At 41.3% G+C, this 21116-nt stretch overlaps 1 protein-coding gene across 1 annotated transcript in view; it reads right to left on the reverse strand.

Annotated features, from left to right (window-relative positions):
- LOC133043707 (antigen WC1.1-like) overlaps positions 1 to 20721 on the reverse strand; it is a 56303-nt gene extending 35582 nt beyond the window's left edge. The window contains 5 exon segments of the mRNA XM_061124859.1: positions 3179 to 3496; positions 3577 to 3785; positions 3787 to 3883; positions 14404 to 14724; positions 20649 to 20721. Of these exon segments, the coding sequence (XP_060980842.1) occupies positions 3179 to 3496; positions 3577 to 3785; positions 3787 to 3883; positions 14404 to 14724; positions 20649 to 20721 (1018 nt within the window).
- Between the last annotated feature and the right edge of the window lie 395 nt (positions 20722 to 21116).

The raw sequence follows: 21116 nt of genomic DNA on the forward strand, positions 1-21116 counted from the left end.
TTCAGTTGCTCAGTCATGTCCAACTCTTTGTGACCCAATAAACTGAAGCTTGCCAGGCTTCCCTGTTCATCACCAACCCCTGGAGTTTGCTCAAACTCATGTCCAACAAGCCGGTGATGGATGAGCTGGACCATCTCATCCTCTGTGATCCCCTTCTTCTCTCACCCTCAGTCTTTCCTAGTGTCTTTTCCAATGAGTCAGCTCTTGGCATCAGGCGGCCAGAGTACTGGAGCTTCAGCTTCAGTACCAGTCCTTCTAATGAATATTCAGGACTGATTTCCATTAGAATCCACTGGTTTGATCTCCTTGCATTCCAGGAGACTCTCAAGAGTCTTCTCCAACACGACAGTTCAAAAGCACTAAATCTTCAGAGCTCAGCTTTCTTTACGGTCCAACTCTTACATCCATACATAACTACTGGAAAAATCACAGCTTTGACCAGATGGACCTTTGTCAGCAAAGTAATGTCTCTATTTTTTAATATGTTGTCTAGATTGGTCATAGCTTTTCTTCCAAGGAGCAAGCATCATTTAATTTCATGGCTGCAGTCACCATCTGCAGTGATTTTGGAGCCCAAGAAAATAAAGTCTCTCACTCTTTCCATTGTTTCCCCATCTATTTGCCATGAAGTGATGGGACCAGATGCCATGATCTTAGTTTTCTGAATGTTGGGTTTTAAGCCAGCGTTTTCACTCTCCTCTTTCACTTTCATCAAGAGGCTCTTCACTTCCTGTTAGCTTTCTGCCATCAGGGTGGTATCATCTGCATATTTGAGGTTATTGATATTTCTCCTGACAAACTTGATTCCAGCTTGTGCTTCATCCAGCCCAGCATTTTGCATGATGTACTCTGCATATAAGTTAAATAAGCAGAGTGACAATATACATCCTTGATGTACTCCTTTCCCAATTTGGAAACAGTCTGTTGTTCCATGTCCAATTCTAACTATTGCTTCTTGACCTGCATACAGATTTATCAGGAGGTAAGTAAGGTGTTCTGGTATTCCCATTTCTTGAAGAATTTTCCACAGTTTGTTGTGACCCACATAGTCAAAGTTTGGCGTAGTCAATAATGCAGAAGTAGATGTTTTTCTGGAACTCTTTTGCTTTTTCTGTGATCCATCAGATGTTGGCAATTTCATCAGTACTAAAAGGCAAAACTTAGTAGTTGAAGAAAAAAATATGTACTTCATTTTGCTTATGACTTTGGGTCATTAATCAGGAAAAAACTCAATTAGGCAGTCTTTCAGTCAGGTCTTTCAGTGTTGCAGTTAGGTGTCACGTGGAGCTGAAGTCATTTAAAGACATGACTGAACTCTGGTTCTGTAAGGAAATTCCCAGAAGTGTCCTAAGGGTAAAGGAACATCATGTCTTCAACTTAATTCAAAAAGAATTTACATATTTAAGAATAAATGGAGCAGAAGGGGAATCGAGAAGGAAAGACACTCACACACACACACAGATTAAAGGAAAATATTGATACTAACATTTAGAAACCCACATAAATGTCATAAGGGCATTTTTATATTGTATTCCAAACATTTTTATGTCTCAGCATACATCAAAATTTGAAGAATTAAAAGATGAAAACAAGTCAAAGAGAATTCATTGCCAGGACACTCACAAAAATACTCATAACATCAAAAATACAATACCTAGGAGAAATTCTAGTAAAAGATGGGCAAAATCTCTGAGAGAAATTCAGGATCTAACTGAATGGAAGGATGTATTATGTCAGTGATTTGGAAAACTCAACATTGTCAGTGTCAATCATTCTCAAATGTCTATGTCTACTCTCAAATTTTTTAAATCTAATCTCAATGAAAATACACTTAAGCTTTTCTTATGGTGAAAATGACAAGCTAATTTCTAAATTCATACAAAATACAAACAACCAAGAATGACCAACACAGTTGGTAAGAAAAGCAAGGATGTTAGGAGAGTGGATGTAAAGTAACTCTTGGAAGTTAAAATTATTCTGACTTACTACAAAGTTTGAAACTCAGGGAGATAGTGAAGGACAGGGAAGCCTGGTGTGCTATAGTCCATGGGGTCACAAAGAGTCAGACTTGACTTAGCCATTGAACAACAACAACTACAAAGGTATGATAGTTAAGAAAATGCAGTATTGATGCCAGGATAAACAAATGATAACATGGAACAGAATAGAGAGTCTCAAAAAAGACAGACATGCTTGCCCTTCTGCTTATGATGAAGGCAGCACTGCAGTGGGGAAAAGAGTCTTCAGAAAAAGATTCTGAGTCAGTTGGATGTCCATATGAAACCTGACCCTTATGTTACACAGACATCAATCCCAGAAGGAATGCACAATAATATGCAAGAGAAAAATAATAATGTTTTTGTAAGGTACTCTTAGAGAATGTTTTTATGATCTTGGAGTAGGCAAAATTCTTGAAGCATAAAATGTACAGAAAAAAGTCAGTAAATGTATTTATATAAGAGTAAGAAATGAGTTCATCAAAGGACACCATTTGATTAAGAAAATGAAAATAAAAGACCAAGGGTTAAACATGGAAAATAAGTAACACATATTTGCATGCAAAGACATTGTCATGAAAAGTTGTAGTATCATATAAATAACCCAGATTTATACTGTCAGTAGAAGGGATCAGTACATGGCCATGTGATCATTCAAAGCATACTCTACAGTAAAAAAAAAAAAAAAATAAAGTGCTACAATAAACAACATCATGTGTGAATCCTAAACATAATTTTGAGTCTACGAAATTAGATACAAAAGATGAAATATACTGCATCATTTTAATAAAGTTCAAACATTGATAAAACTCTCTATGTTAGCAGAAATTAGCTAGGTGATTTTCCCTTTAGAGGAGGGAAGACACAGTTACTAGGGACAGTAGTGACTGTGGTGCTGGGGACAATGTCTTTGTCGATCTGGACTGGGGTTCATACTGAGGTCTATACTCACTGCTCCTACATTGTTTTCTATGATTTTATGTAAGCAGGATGTTGCTTAAAAATATATTATTCAACTTCACACTTCTTGCCCTGACCTGAAAAATAAATAAACAATGAGAAGATCTATATTTCACCACAAAATATCTGACTTTGAAGCCCGTTTAACCTCACTCTATGTTCTTGGAGATATTTCACTCTAGGGGCATCCTGAGTACCAGTAACCCTTCCCTCTCTCTTACCTGAGCAGATCACAGAGGCCGTGTTGCCATGGGAACAGTCAGGCCCACCCAGGACAGTCACAGGACAACTCCACAGGAAGGACTCTGCCCCCGAGCAGTGAAATCTGGATGTTAAGATCTGATCTCCTCCTTCCACCAAGTGTGGTCCTCTGGGAGTGGAGATGGCGACTCCACAGCCGAGCTGACGACAGACAACATTGGCATTGGCCAGACTCCAGTGGGAGGCACAGGGCACTCTCCATCGTCCAGAAATGTTCATCTCCACCTGCCCCTCACACTGAGAGGAGCCGTTTGTCATGAGCCGGACTTCTGAGTACGCTGGTAGAAGAAGACAGGATTTCAGCAAAATCACATAAACAGGGTGTTCACAGAGATGAAAGGCCTGACCTGCATCTCACCTGAACAGACAACCTGAGCAGCTCCACGGTGGTGACACCTGCCCCCTGGACACCGCACTCTGGGGCAGACCCGGAGCTCAGGCTCCTGCCCCTCGCACCTGAACTCTTCAGCCCAGACCCGGCCATCGGACTCTCTGAGGGGCACGTGTCCCAGCACAGACACAGCCTTGCCGCACCCCAGCTCTGCACAGATGACCTGGGCAGTGGGGAGTGAAGTTCCCATCAGACACTGGGATCCAGGCTTCTCCAGAATGCACTTCTACTCGCCCTGAGCAGGGTCCATCCCCTCCAGCCAGACGCACAAATCCTAAGAGGAAACAACAACAAAACCAGTGAGTGTTCATGGTACTGACTTGGCAACTGTAAACCGCACCTCACAGGCAGTGGTGTGAAAGTTTTTCTTTTTAGGAGTGGAGCATGCAGAGAGTCTTTGACAGTTATTGTCATAATTGAATTTTCCTGAGCAGGTTTCTGAAGAGAAATCCAGAAGGATTACAAGGTCAGTTTGGAATGGTTGAATCCCAAGAACATACACTTTGAGACTGGTTAGAAATGTGAATTCTTTGGTCTAGGAGCCTGGAAACTACAGAGCCCAATTCAGATCATTGGAATGACTGAATACTGGAAACATGTTTTGGCATTGGTTGGAGAAATGAATTTCTCATTTAGCAGCCTAGGGCCTATATACAGATCCAAGGACACTGTATAGTATTCAGGCACTTAAACTTGAACGTAGAGATATGCAGAACAGAACCCACCCAGAGGGACATGGGTTATGAGATTAGAGACCTGGCATCCAGACAAGCTTAGAAAGCTTTCGTGGGACTTGTGGGGCTAATATTCTGACCAGTTTTCTCTCCCAGGAGCTAGTCCTCAAGTGACTTAGGTTAGGGAAAGTCCTGAGGCTGGATCCATGAGGGCATGCCAACCTGTAGGCGGGTGACAGCTCCAGAGGAGAAATATGGACACTATTACTAATTCACGTTTATGTCATCACATCTTGTCTTTCTGATACTTTTTCATGCCAAAAACTTCCATGAATTCCTTCAGCGACCTCAGCGGGAAAGAAAATGAGTTAAGAAAACCCAGAGAGTCATAGAGAGAGAGTCCCAGCCATCTCTCTTGAAACCCTAAGATTTGTCAAAGAATCTGGGGGAGAGTGTGCTCTCAGTGGGTGTGTACCGGACAGCTGAGTTTCCAGATCGTCTCCTATTAATGGTTTTCCTTCTCAAACAAGACTCGTAGAAAATGCTAAGGGCTGATAATAAATGATTTTAATACTATCATTGTACTAATTCTAACCACAGAAAAATGTGCATTCTTTTCAAGCAAACATAGAATATTCTCCAGGCTAGCTTACAAATAAGTCTTAACAAATTCAAAAATATTAAAAATAATTTCAAGCAACTTTCATGACCATAATGGAATGGAACTAAAATTCAATAATGATCAGAAAATAGTAATTCATGAATATATAAAAATTGAACCACACACTCATATTTTAAGATTGTTTTCCTATTTCTATAAAGAATGCTATTGGGATTTAGATAGGAATTGCATTAAGTCTGTAGATCACTTTGAGAAGTACAGGCATTTTTACAATATTGATTATTTCAGGCCAGAAACACAGAATGACTTTCCATTGATCATACTGTCTTTAATTTCTTTCATGAATGTTTTACAATTCTAAAAGAAGATGGCATGTTACCAAAAAGGAGGAAGAAGAAGGAGGAGGAAGAAGTGACCAAACAAGCCATAATTTGGAGCCTCAATTTGAAAAAGTCTCAATATGGATAAGACATATAAATATTTGTGGGAAACACTTGTTGAATAGGTTGTCATCATATTACATCACCCTCTGCTCCTCTCATCTACTACCTAAGCTGCTATCCTTTCTCATTTCTCCCACTTTAGACAAGCAAACGCCCTTTTAAAAGATACAGATGGATGGAAAAGAAAATCAGAAAGGGTAGCTACTGCTGAAGGAGGAGGATGTAGGTGGGGCATATGGCAGGCAGGGTGGGATCAAGGAAGTTTTGAAATTAAAGGAGGAAAACCAAAATAAAAGTTCATTGTTTGGTCATCAAAGGAACACATTTTGAACTGAATGAAGATAACCCAATGAAAAAACTTTATTTAATTCATCAAGGATAATTCCCTGATTTCTAGGTGTGTTCTGATTGTTTATGTCTAAAGTTCTTCCTGGTAAAGGACTGTTTAGTGATGCCCAACATCCAACCAAAAATTATTAGAATTTCCAAAAGAGAGAAATTTAACCCATAACACATTTTTAACAAGCAATCATTTAAAGTAAGTTCAGAAATTACAGAAATGATTGAATTGGCTGAAGAGCTCCTTAAAGTCCTAATATCAATTTGCTTAATGAAGCATAAAAATAAACAGGGAGAAAAACTAGGAAAAATAGAAAAATGAGATTTCTGAAACTGAATAATATAGTATTGGGATGAACAATTATTTGGATTAATTACACAAGAGACTAGACATTGCAGAATAAAAGAATTGGGAAGTGAAACACAGCAGTAGAGACTATCTAAACTGAACCAAAGAGAGTAAAAAGGCAGAAAAATATGAATGGAAACTCAATGGCCTGTGGGATAATATCAAAATATATAAAATATGTGTATTTGGAGATTCAGAATAAGGGATGTGCAGGAAAATGTTAAGAAAAGATGAATGAAATTTTCCTAAAGTTATTGAAAACTGTAAACCCACTCACCCAAAAAGCTAAACAAAACCCAAACAAGATAATGAAACCATTCTCAGAAAACTTGACAATGTAATTACTAAAATTCAACAAACTAAACAAAAATATCTTAAGAGCAGCCAGGAAAGTTTGACACATTATATACAGGAAATAAAAGGATAAGTATTATTTACTGACTTTGTTGGAGGCAATAAAAGTCAGATAACAATGTAAAAACATATGTAAAGTATTGGGGTTGGGCATTTGTTAACCTAGAATTTAATAACCTGTGAAAATACTTTTGAGTGAAAATTAAAAATTATTTCAGGTCAATGAAAGCTGATAGATTTGGAGGCCACCAGACACACTACACAAAACTGTCTCAGAAAGTTCTTCAAGTTAAAGGGAGATGATAGCAGAAGAGAACAGGGATCCTCTCAAAGATGCAGAGACTGTGCCAAATGCTGATTCTCTATTAGAAGATTTAAGGCAAAAGTATTAGCAACAAACTATAAGATTCATAATAAATTTATAAGTAGAATGTATGACAATGATAGCACTAATGACAAGAACAGGAAAGTGGAAGAAAAGTATAGTGACTGACATTGCATGTTGTGATATAATATCATTTCAAGGTAAAATGTAACTAAAGATTAATAATTCAACATTGGGCTTCTCAGGTGGTTCAGTGCTGAAGACTCCACCTGCCAATGCAGAAGACGTGGGATCGATCTGTGGTTTAGGAGGGTCCCACATACCATGGAGCAACTAAGCCCATGCACCACAACTAGTGAGCCTGTGCTCTAGAGCCCAGGGGCCACGACTACTGAAGCTTGGGCACCATAGAGCCTGTGCTCCAATACAAGAGAGGCCACCGCAATGAGAAGCTCCTGGCTGCAACTAGAGAGTAGCCTCTGATCTCCACAACTAGAGAAAAGCCCATGCAGCAATGAAGACCCAGCACAGCAAAAAATAAGAATTATTTTAAAAATTAAAAGCAGTTAAACATTATAATCACCTAAAAATCTGATACAATTAATAAACCAATCGAGTATTTAAACTAAAATGATAAAATATACTAGAAGACTAAAATAAGAACAAAGATATGACAAATAGTAGGCAAGTACATTTAAACTCAATTATATCAATAATTATATTAAATGTAAATCATTTAAGTACTCCAAATAAAAAACAAAATAATCAGACCAGATAAAATAAGAAAACATAGCATACTGTCTACAAACATATATATGTTTAAATATAAACACAGAAACATACTAAAGAGGTAAAAATTACATACCATGAAAACACAAATCAGAGAAAACTGTATATAATATCTAAATTAATATCATACCAAGTCAGACTATAAGACAAAGAGTGCATTCAGAGAGAAAGAAACATTTATGATAATAAAATACAAAATAAATTATATAGTATCAAAACTGGTGGGTTAAAAATAAAGTGATGCTTAGAATAAAATTTGGAACCTTGACATTTCCTTGATGATTATATTAGAATAAAAATAGAAACAGAAGGAAACCATCCAAGACTCCACCTCAAGAATCTACAAAAGCAACAGCAATCATAACTGAAAAAGAGGAATGAAAACTGAGTATAGAAGTCAATTAAGAAGAAAGCAAATATGCAATCAAGAAAATCAATAGAGTCCATGAATGATTCTCTTAAAAAGAACATTAACACTGATAATCTTCTAGCAAAACCAATTAAGAAAAAAGAGGGAACACATTAACGGCACCAGTAACAAAAGGAGGAATATTATTGTAGATTTTCCCAACATCTAAAGATATGAGATATGAACCAGTGTTACTAATTTCAAAATTTTTTGTAAAATGGGCCAAGTCCTTGAAAACACATTACTTGTGAAACACAACTCACCAAAATCTGATACAAAAAAAAGAGAAAAATATGAATAAACATATTTGTTAAATAGAATCCATATTATAAAAATTTTCCACTAAGAAAACTGCCAGCTACAAATGCTAGCACTTCCACAGAGCTCAGAAATGACTCCCATAAGATAAAGGAAAAGAGGGAGGGAAGGAACGAGGGCAGGAAGGAAGTGTCACACAGAGGCTGTGGTGAACCTATGAATTAACCTGCATCTTTCCAACCCTCCCCTCCTGCAATCCTTGCATCTTTATCCCCTCACCATTTTGCACTTCAGTACTGTAGTCCTTGGTGGCTCAGAAGATAATCAAGACTCTGACTGCAATGCAGGAGACCCAAGTTTTATCCCTGGGTGAGGAAGATCCCCTAGAGAAAGAAATGGCAACCCACTCCAGTATTTTTGCCTGGAGAATCATATGACCCATGGGGTTGCAAACAGTACAGGACTGAAGCAACTTGGAACACTTGCACCACAGACCTTCACAATTTGTGTGTCCCTTTCCAAATCTTCTTCCTGAAGTCCATGAAAACTCATTATTTCAAACAAGCTTCTCTACATTCTTCTCGGGTCATTGTTTCTACTCTAGATTTCTCCTAAACATGGTACTTCACTTCCAACAATCCACTACTGAGGCTGAAATTTCTCTTCCATACCTGACTCCTAAGGTTGAGCAGAAGAAACTCCAAGAGTTCAATTTTGATTAAGATAATGAAAAGACATGCTATTCTAACCTTATCTCTGCTACATCACTACCACTTTGACTTATCTTCGCATCATTAAAACATGTCTGAAAATACGGAAAAGACAGACCAAGGGCAAGAAACTAGTGACAAAAAGAGAAATAGAAGGAACCTGGAACAAGTCATAAAAATGTGAGAGCCTAAATAAGAGCCACCTCATGCGAAGAGTTGATTCATTGGAAAAGACCCTGATGCTGGGAGGGATTGGGGGCAGGAGGAGAAGGGGAGGACAGAGGGTGAGATGGCTGGATGGCATCACCAACTCGGTGGACATGTGTTTGAGTAATGTCCGGGAGTTTGTGATTGACAGGGAGGCCTGGCATGCTGCGATTCGTGGGGTCACAAAGAGTCGGACACAACTGAGTGGCTGAACTGAACTGAACTGACTGATGTTAGAGCAATGGTCGTCAGGGAGTACAAACCACAATCAGCGTTTAAATATCAGAGCACTTTCCAATTCTCTACTTTTAAGTGTATCCTAACTGGAATTAATATGAAGACATCAGTATTCTTAGGAGGTAACATTGAGAGTTCTAATTCCACACCAAGTTCCAACATCACACACTCCATTTTCATACAGATGCTGATTAATCAAAATAAGGTAGAGACACCTGTAGTGTCTCCACAAATGTATCTGCAGTTGGAACCATGATTAGGACATTGTGACAATGAGGAAGGTTACTTGAGATGCCAGAAAACAGGTTTGTTTAAAATAAAAGTTTCTTTGGCTATTCGAGGTTTTTTGTATTTCCATACAAATTGTGAAATTCTTTGGTCTAGTTCTGTGAAAAATACCGTTGGTAGCTTGATAGGGATTGCATTGAATCAATAGACTGCTTTGGGTAGAATAGCCATTTTGACAATATTGATTCTTCCAATCCATGAACACGGTATGTTTCTCCATCTGTTTGTGTCCTCTTTGATTTCTTTCATCAGTGTTTTATAGTTGTCTATGTATAGGTCCTTTGTTTCTTTAGGTAGATATACTCCTAAGTATTTTATTCTTTTTGTTGCAATGGTGAATGGTATTGTTTCCTTTATTTCTCTGTCTGTTTTTTCATTGTTAGTATATAGGAATGCAAGGGATTTCTGTGTGTTAATTTTATATCCTGCAACTTTACTATATTCATTGATTAGCTCTAGTAATTTTCTGGTAGAGTCTTTAATTGAGAAAGAAGAATGGAGCTGGAGGAATCAACCTGCCTGACTTCAGACTCTACTACAAAGCCACAGTCATCAAGACAGTATGGTACTGGCACAAAGACAGAAATATAGATCAATGGAACAGAATAGAAAGCCCAGAGATAAATCCACGAACCTATGGACACCTTATCTTTGACAAAGGAGGCAAGGATATACAATGGAAAAAAGACAACCTCTTTAACAAGTGGTGCTGGGAAAACTGGTCAACCACTTGTAAAAGAATGAAACTAGAACACTTTCTAACACCATACACAAAAATAAACTCAAAATGGATTAAAGATCTAAATGTAAGACCAGAAACTATAAAACTCCTAGAGGAGAACATAGGCAAAACACTCTCCGACATAAATCACAGCAAGATCCTCTATGACCCACCTCCCAGAATATTGGAAATAAAAGCAAAACTAAACAAATGGGACCTAATGAAACTTAAAAGCTTTTGCACTACAAAGGAAACTATAAGTAAGGTGAAAAGACAGCCCTCAGATTGGGAGAAAATAATAGCAAATGAAGAAACAGACAAAGGATTAATCTCAAAAATATACAAGCAACTCCTGCAGCTCAATTCCAGAAAAATAAATGACCCAATCAAAAAATGGGCCAAAGAACTAAACAGACATTTCTCCAAAGAAGACATACAGATGGCTAACAAACACATGAAAAGATGCTCAACATCACTCATTATTAGAGAAATGCAAATCAAAACCACAATGAGGTACCATTACACGCCAGTCAGGATGGCTGCTATCCAAAAGTCTACAAGCAATAAATTCTGGAGAGGGTGTGGAGAAAAGGGAACCCTCTTACACTGTTGGTGGGAATGCAAACTAGTACAGCCGCTATGGAAAACAGTGTGGAGATTTCTTAAAAAACTGGAAATAGAACTGCCATATGACCCAGCAATCCCACTTCTGGGCATACACACTGAGGAAACCAGATCTGAAAGAGACACGTGCACCCCAATGTTCATCGCAGCACTGTTTATAATAGCCAGGACATGGAAGCAACCTAGATGCCCATCAGCAGATGAATGGATAAGGAAGCTGTGGTACATATACACCATGGAATATTACTCAGCCATGAAAAAGAATTCATTTGAACCAGTCCTAATGAGATGGATGAAGCTGGAGCCCCTTATACAGAGTGAAGTAAGCCAGAAAGATAAAGAACATTACAGCATACTAACACATATATATGGAATTTAGAAAGATGGTAACAATAACCCTATATGCAAAACAGAAAAAGAGACACAGAAATACAGAACAGACTTTTGAATTTTGTGGGAGAATGTGAGGGTGGGATATTTCAAAAGAACAGCATGTATACTATCTATGGTGAAACAGATCACCAGCCCAGGTGGGATGCATGAGACAAGTGCTCCGGCCTGGTGCACTGGGAAGACCCAGAGGAATCGGGTGGAGAGGGAGGTGGGAGGGGGGATCGGGATTGGGAATACGTGTAAATCTATGGCTGATTCATATCAATGTATGACAAAACCCACTGGAAAAAAATAATAATAATAATAAAAAAAAAAGAAAAATAAATAAAAAAAAAAATAAAAGTTTCTAACTAAAATTCAAATGCACCTTGAAAATAATTATTTTTAATAAGAATAATAAAGACAATGGAAGAAAATGTTCTGAAGAGATGGATAGGTTTATGACATAAGTGCTGTAATGGTTTCACAAATGCCTACTTATCAGGCAGTCTTGTATGTCAGTCATACCTCAGTAAAGTACTTTTGAAAAAGGAAAAGAATTGTCTTCTTAAGGGCCTCAAGTAGAATCATCAAAGATCTCCTGAAGGTGAGATTAGAAAAGATCACTTTTCCAATGATCTTCCTCGACATAAACACCCAAGAGCTATTTGGTTGTGGCTGCAAAGGACCTACTGCAGGTGTCCTCAGGGCTCCCCTGTCCCACCGTCTCATTAGATGGGGTGATACTATCCTAAGAGCAGCCTTCTACCTTAGGGAATTCACTGTGATATCTAGCAATATCTTCCTCCAGTCCAGGTGTTCTGCTGTGATTAATAACCTGGACATCAAATCCACCATTGTGATCACAACTAGAAGCGTCACTGTCAAATACTGTGAGCACCCACTCACACCCTAGTTTCACTGCTGTCTTTATTGCATCCACCTCGGCATAGGTCAAATATATTTAGATAACACTGAGCACATCTTAGGAGTCACTTCAGGTCCTCTTAGATTCAATTCAGTTCAGTTCAATTCAGTCACTCAGTTATGTCTGACTCTTTGCAACCCCATGGATTGCAGCACGCCAGGCCCCCTGTCCATCAGCAACTCCCAGAGTTTACTTTAACTCATGTCCATTCAGTTGGTGATGCCATCCAACTATCTCATCCTCTGTTTCCCCTTCTCCTGCCTTCAATCTTTCCAACATCAGGGTCTCTTCAAATGAGTCAGTTCTTCGCATAAGATGGCCAAAGTATTGGAGTTTCAGCTTCAGCATCAGTCCTTCCAGTGAATGTTCAGGACGGATTTCCTTTAGGATGGACTGGTTGGAGCTCCTTGCTGTCCAAAAAACTCTCAAGAGTCTTCTCCAACACCACAGTTCAAAAGCATCAATTCTTTGGTGTTCAGCTTTCTTTATAGTCCAACTCTCACATCCATACAGGACTACTGGAAAAACCATAGATTTGACTAGATGGGACTTTGTTGACAAAGAAATGTCTCTGCTTTTTAATATTCTGTCTAGATTGGTCATAGCTTTTCTTCCAAGGAGCAAGTGTCTTTTAATTTCATGGCTGCAGTCACCATTTGCAGCGATTTTGCAGTTTAAAAAAGAAGTCTGTCACTATTTCCACTGTTACCTAATCTATTTGCTAGGAAGAGATGGGGCCAGATACTATGATCTTAGTTTCTGAATGTTGAGTTTTAAGCTAACTTTTTCACTTTCCTCTTTCACTATTTAAAAGAGGCTCTTTAGTTCTTCACTTTCTGCCAAAATTGTGATTTCATCCGCATATCTGAGGTTATTGATATTTCTCCTGGCAATCTTGATGCCAATGTGTGCTTCATTCAGTCCAACATTTATCATGATGTACTCTGCATATAAGTTAAATAAGCAGGATGACAATATCCAGCCTTGACTTACTCCTTCCCCCATTTGGAACCAGTCTTCTGTTCCATGGCCGGTTGTAACTGTTGCCTCTTGACTTGAATACAGATTTCTCAGGAGGCAGGTCACATGGTCTGGTATTCCCATCTCTTGAAGAATTTTCTAGTTTGTTGTGATCCACACAGTTAAAGGCTTTGGCATAGCCAATAAAGTAGAAGTAGATGTTTTTCTCAAACTCTCCTGCCTTTTCAATGAACCAATGGATGTTGGCAATTTGATCTCTGGTTCTTCTGCCTTTTCTACATCCAGCTTAAACATCTGGAAGTTCATAGTTCATGGACCACATCCTTGTCTAACTCAATGAAACTATAAGCCATGCCATGTAGGGCCACCCAAGACAGACGGGTCTTAGTGGAGAGTTCTGATAAGATGTGGTTCACTGGAGAAGGAAAGGCAAACCACTTCAGTATTCTTGCCTTGAGAACCCCATGAACTCTTAGATTCACTGCCTCTTCTACGTGATGTGCATCAGCTACTGTGTTGTAGACTTCAAGATTTCATTTTCCTGCTCCCTCAACATCCCTACAAATTTGATGTTAGCTCCCCACTCGATTGGTCAAGTGCACCAGTAGGATGAGAATGTTCCCTGCCACAAATCCCACTTCTGGCCTCCTCTGACTGTGACCTAAGGACATTTAAATGCAGCATTGAATTTCTCTCACACCTTTTCCTTGTGCAAGTGCACCATGACATCCAGTATTGTCATTTGTCCTTGGGTCTTCAAGGACCTTCTGGGGTCACCATTGCTTGGTTGAGCCTGTTCTATTGGCACATCCCCCACATACCAACCTGATGGAGTATGGTGACTCTGACTTTTAGGACCTATGAGGATGATAAACCTTGTTGCCTACAAGTCTCCTATGAACCATCCCCAACAATGTAGCCGCACCCTACTGACGAGTCAAAGAAAACAGATCAATTACCATGATGAGACTACGTCACAGAAGTTGAACCCAGAAGCTGTATCTGTATGAAACTTTTGACCTCACCTCTGCCTCCTGTGACACATCACAAAGACCCTTCACCCCAGTATGTTCTAAAGGCTGTATCCATAATCTCGAGTCATTCTGGTAATAAGATGGAGGCTCTTCTTGCTAGAGATCCCCACACAGACCAGACAGGACTTACCTGAGCAGACTACTCCAGCATCCCAGTTGTGAGAATACCTATCATTACGATAGTCTTTAATATTAGAATGCTTACAGTCACTGACAGCTGACTCTACCCCTTCACATGAAGTATACAAAAGCCAAATGGGGCCAAGCCCTGGTCCAAAATAAGCCTCTTTAGGAATACCAACAGCAGCTCCACACCCCAGCTGTCTGCACACTACAGATGCATCCTTCAAGCTCCAGTCGAAATCAACCACTGTGCCCCATTCTCCTTGATGCTTTACTTCCACTCTCCCCTCACAGTGGTGGGCTCCATCCTTCAGCCTCACCTCCAGATCTGCAAGAGAGACACAGAGGACACAGGAAAGACTTTAGGAGACTTGCAGTGGTATAAGTATTTAAAATATTAGCTCTCTGAGGAGCAAAAAAGTGCATGGGATATAGTATTTCCTGACCTCTGTGGTATAAACAGTCCTCCAAGGCCAACGTTAAGCTCCCAATGTGCTATCACTGAACACGGAGCAGGAAGGGAGGTACCAGGTATTTCTCAGGAGCCTGTAGAACCAGCTCCAGAGATACCACCAAGGACAGGCCATCAGAGACTCTGGATGCTGCCCTTCTCGTAGAAGTGCCCAAGGCTACTAGGCCCAGCTTCCCCATCTTAGTTACAGATCATGTCCCGGGATCCAGGGAGGAATCCTCCTTATCCTTCCCTTTCCATAAGGAGCACCTCATCCAGCTTAGGAACAGAGGGCTGGGGTAACAGGCTCTAAAATGTCCTGGTTATTCCTGCCATCTAGTGTTCATGTCCTTGTGTAATTCCACACTCAAATGTACCTAACAACATGCATCTAACAAATGGAATTTGACAAAAGTGATCACATGTCACTTTAGCGATTAACTTATAAAACGACTGGTTTCTGCATATAAAAGTGAGTTCCTGTCAGAACATCATAGATGGAGACATTACTAGAGTTCAGTTCAGTTCAGTCGCTCAGTCATTTCAGATTATTTGAGACCCCATGGACTGCAGTATGCCAGGCCTCCCTGTCCATCCCCAACTCCTGGAGTTTACTCAAACTCATATCCATTCAGTCAGTGATGCCATCCAAGCATCTCATACTCTGTCATCCCCTTGTCCTCCCACCTTTAATCTTTCCCACCATCAGGGTCTTTTCAAATGAGTCAGTTCTTTGCATCAGGTGATAAAAGTATTGGAGTTTCCACTTCAGCATCAGTCCTTCCAATGAATATTCAGGACTGATTTCCTTTAGGATGGATTGGTTCAGCAACATTTAAAGTCCTCTTTTTATGAGCACATGGAAATAGTAATACTTCCTTGCCTATTTGAAGTTAAGTGTAACCATGTTATCTGGCTCATTCATTGAAGCGGGAGAACGAACGATGTCACTTCCACGTAGAAACATTTAAGAGCCAATATATTTTTACCACAGCAAATACTGAAGCCTTGTGTTGCAGTGGGAGCATAATAAAATGGTGGAGCACTCAACAACCTGAGGGCTTGAAGAATTATGATAGCAGAGTCCTGTCAAAGTAAACAGAACATATCATATAAGGATAAATTTTGGGTTTTTGTTACTATAACATACCTAGTTCACTTTTACTAAAATGGAAAATAACAGAAGAAAATTGACAAAGAGAAAAATACTAAGATACACATAACGTATATAAAATTGAGAAACATCTATATTAACATCTAAATCCCCGAGATAAAAAAGAGATGCCAGGGTAGAGTAAACTGAAGCCTTAGAATTACTGAGAGAGAAAAAATGCCAATCTAAAATTCTACACTCAAAAATATTCTCTCAAAGAATAAACACCTCAAACGTGTCATTATCAAAATGCTGATGTATGAGACAGCAGCCTCAATCCTCTTAACAAAAGACCAAAAGTTAGACAATGATCAGTAATAAAAACAGCTCCAGAAAGATCTGGAGTACTCTAAGAAGTTTGACCACGCCAAGACACTGTTATTTTGGTGGCATCATTCCATCCTTCAAACCAGCATCACTCAGTGTCAAGGGTACCAGGGGAGTTCCTCTCGCCACGAGGGTAAGAGCAGGGCGAGTAACCAATGTCCCTAGCCTTTGGGGGCACCATATGAAAGTCCTGCTTCAGGTTCACTTCACGCAGACCTGCAAAGCTGACCCAGTCTTATAGAGATGGCTAGGCAAAAGAAAGAAGAGCAAAGGACCAATAGCAACCACATGCAGGAGAAATCACAGTTCACAGTGACCTGCTCTGCAGACAGATGCAGCAGATTTTACCCCTGAAAGAATTAATAACCAGCACAGATGATGGTTTTCCAGTAGTCATGTATGGGAGTGAGAGTTGGACCACAAAGAAGGCTGAACACTGAAGAAAGTGTACTTTCGAACTATGGTGCTAGAGAAGACTCTTGAGAGTTCTTTGAACAGCAAGGAGATCAAACCAGTCAATCTTAAAAGGAATCAACCCTGAATATTGACTGAAAAGACTGATGCTGAAGCTGAAGCTGCAATACTTTGACCACCTGGTGCAAAGTGCTGACTCATTGGAAAAGACCCTGATGCTAGGAAAGACTGAAGGAAAAGGAAAAAGGAAGCACAGGGTGAGATGGTTATATAGCATCACCAATTCAATGGACATGAGTTTGAGCAATGAGCCGTTGTTGATCTTGGCCTTTGCTGCCTTCCTAGGCCTTCCCACAACATGAGCACCTGCAACCATCATCTCCCCCGCAGAGGCACCTACAACAGGCCCCCAAATCCAAATGTGTGCACACCATTAGCTCTGTCCACCACCACTGCTGGTCATGATTCCGAGGCTCAGGAACCAGATGTGCTGCTGAGGACACCAACAACCATTCCAGTGATGGCAGACCCCTTTATCAATCCTGTGAATGTCAGCAGCCTGAGCCAAACGGATCTCATGCCCTCCCAGACTCAGTGCCACCTTATGCCTCTGCATTTGGCACCCTGCATTACATTCCAATGTGCTGCTACCCAGAAGTGAAAGGCTTTCTCTACTGAAATCAGGACATAGATTCTGGTAGAGGTGACTGCTTTTCTAAATGTGCAGACATCTACAAGAGAATAAGACATCAGGAAGAATCAGGGAAACAAATTCCCACCAAAAGAATACAGTAAACCTCCTGTAACATGTTCAAAGTAATGGAGATCCAAGAATTGCCTGACAAACAATTTAAAATAATGCTTCAAATGATGCTCAGAGAGTTCCAAGAGAACTCAAATATTTAATGATACCAGGAAAAGGATACAAATTAAATAAGAAGAGCAAAATACATACAAAATATATTTTTTTAAAAAAGGACTAACCAGATATTTTGTGATTTCCTGATAGCTCAGTTGGTAAAGAATCCACCTGTAATGCAGGAGACCCTGCTTCAGTTCCTGGGTCAGGAATATCTGCTGGAGAAGGAATAGGCTACCCACTCTAGTATCTTGGTCTCCTCTTGTGGCTGGTAAAGAATCAGTATGCAATGCAGGAGACCTGGGTTCCATCCTTGAGTTTGGAAGATCCCCTGGAGAAGGGAAAGACTACCCACTCCAGTAAGGCCTGGAGAATTCCATAGACTGTGTATCCATGGGGTCACAAAGAGTCAGACATGACTGACTGACTTTCACTTCTTCAATTCTTCAACCAGATATTCTGAAGCTGAATAATAAATGGATGGGCTTCCCAGGTGGCGCTAGTGGTAAAGAACCTGTCTGCAAGTGCAGGAAATGTAAGAGACTCGGGTTCGATCCCTGGGTCCAGAAGATCACCTGGAGGAGTGCATGACAACCCACTTAACTATTCTTGCCTGGAGAATACCATGGACAGAAGAGCCTGCTGGGCTACAGTCCATAGCATCACAAAGAGTCAGCCATGACTGAGGCGACTTAACATGCACAATACAATGAGTAAACTGAAGAATTCAACACAGAGATTCAACAACAGACTTGACGAATTGAAAGAAAAGGAAGAAAGGATCAATGTGTTAGAAGAAAGATTAGTTGAATCCAAACAGAGGAGCAAAAAGAGAATGAAATGAATATAGAAAGCCAGTGAGAACTAAGGACACCATAAAGAGAAACAACGTATGGACTGGAGTCACAGCTGAAGAAGTGAAGGAGAAAAGAATTAAGGGCTGAGGATTTCCTTGGTGATATAGTGGTTAAAAATCCACCTGCCAATGCAGGGGACATGAGTTCAATCCCTGGTCCAAGAAGATTCCACATCTCGCAGAGCAACTAAACCAGTGAGCCACAGCTACTGAAATCTGTGCACCTGGAGCCTGTGGTCTGCAGCAGGAGAAGCCACTGCAGTGAGAAGCCTGCACACTGCAGCGAAGAGTAGCCCCTGCTTACTGCAACTCGAGGAAGCCTGCATGCAACAGGGAGACTACAGCGAAAAACAAATAATTAAAAAAGAAAGAAAGAAAGCCAGTGAATTTCCAAACCTGGGGAAAGATCTGAACATCTAAGTTCAAGAAACTAATAAGTCACCCCAAAACTTCAATCCAAAACAACCTTCTCCAAGACTCACAGAATCAACTGTCCAAATGCAAAGACAGAGAGAGAATTCTCTAAGGTCTAAAGAGAAAAAAAATTCTATCATGCAAGAGAACTCCCCTAAGGAGATCAGTGGATTCGTCCAAAGAAACCTTGCAGACCACGACAGAAGGATTGATGACATACTCCACTCTCACTCAGGGGGAAGCAGCTCCCAGGGAGGGACAGGAGAGGGCATGAGAGAAAGAGCTCCCTACAGAGTCACAGCAGCTCCTGGGAGGGGAAAGGACTGTCCCAGGCCCCCAGCACGACAGGAAACATCACAGGGACTGGGGCAGGGACTTGGGAACTTACACACATGGGGCTGCACATCAACTGATCTTTACAGACAAGAGGGACAAGTCATTCATTGGAAGGACCGATGCTGAAGCTGAAACTCCAATACTTTGGCCACCTGATGTGAAGAGCTGACTCATTTGAAAAGACCCTGATGCTGGGAAAGAGTGAAGGCGGGAAGAGAAGGGGACAACAAAGGATGAGATGGTTGGATGACATCACCGACTGAATGGACGTGAGTTAGAGTCAACTCTGGGAGTTGGTGATGGACAGGCAGGCCTGCCTGGCGTGCTGCGGTCAATCGGGTTGCAAGGAGTCAGTCACGACTGAGCGACTGAACTGAACTGAACTGAACAGACAAGAGGACCCCTCTCCTGGCTTCGGGCTTCTTTGCTCCCTAATGGACACCTGGTGGGAACAGGTGAGGCCAGCAGGCAGAGCCTCTCACAGAGCCCAGTGCTGGACAGATACGGCAACAAGCAGATGGGAGCCGGGGATGGGGGAGAGGAGGCAGAGAGAGAGCCAGGCAGGTGTAAGATTATCTCTGATCCAGTTACATGGAGCGGCAATGACACCCAGCCATGTGGACACCCTGTGTGCTTCACAGGCCAATAGACTCAGTACCTGCTCAGCAGCTCCATTCCTCTCACACAGACAGGCTCCACCTCCCCTCACACACACACACACACACACACACACACACACAGGTTCACACACTCCCCCATACACACATATTCTCTCACACACACACAGCCTCACACAGCCTTACACACCCACACACACTCCTCACACACCCTCACTCACCCACACATACTCCTCACACACCTTCATACATCACTTGCACACTCCTCACACACTCCACAAACACATACACTCTTCACACCCTCACACACACAATTTCTTCACACACACACACACCCTCACACACACACACACTCTTCATACCCTCACATACACACACCCTCACACACTCCTCACCTGCACACATACACACACACAGTTACAGAGCCTACAGGAGTGAAGACACAGGAAACACGGGGACCCAGGGGCAGTGCTCACAAACCAGGCATCGGCAGCATATGGGAACAGCCCAGAGTCCCAACTGAGCTCAGTCACTGGACCTTTTACACACTGGGAGACACAGGGACTCCTGGAAGCTCCCTGAGAAAAGGGAGACAGTGGAGGGACTCAGGGTGATCCATCTCAGTCCAGACCAAACCTCACTGCTCTGTATAATCTGCTTATACGACCAGTGGACCCCCCACAGGAGAGGGACAAGTATTCACAGTCAGCGAGGTTCCTTTTTGGTCAAAAACACTGAGGCTCGGCTCCAGAACCCCAAACATCTTTCCCTTTACCAAGGCGTCCACTCCCTGCTGTGGACCCAGGAAAGAGGGGCAGCTCTTACCTTGACCACCCACCATGGTGCCGAGGAGGAGGACACAGAGTCCCTGGAGGGAGAGGTGTCTGCCCAGAGCCATCCTAACCCCACGTCCTCAAGGTCACAGTCCCAGCTGCAGGATCAGCCTATGAGGAGGCGTCAGGGTGCCGACCGGGGTCTATATAGACCGTCCCCTACATCCTCCCTCCTGAGAGCCAATAGCAACACCTTTCACCATTTTAGGCACTATCGGAGGCTGCATCTGCCACTTTCTGAAGCTCAGACACCAATGAGCTTCTGAATCTTCAACAGCTCCTTATATGAGCAACACGGTCCTTGGACCTCCCGCTTAGGTGGTCCTGAGAGCTGGGTTCCACCACTGGGACTGGGGGAGAAAAAGATCATCAAAAAGCATGAGTGCCTTTCTCTCCCCTGATCACCCTGGTCGATATCTGCAGACTGTGAGATCTCACAGGGTCTGGGTGTGGAATCTGT

This window comes from Dama dama, chromosome 22 (genome assembly GCF_033118175.1).
Source record: "Dama dama isolate Ldn47 chromosome 22, ASM3311817v1, whole genome shotgun sequence".
Taxonomy (NCBI): Eukaryota; Metazoa; Chordata; class Mammalia; order Artiodactyla; family Cervidae; genus Dama; species Dama dama.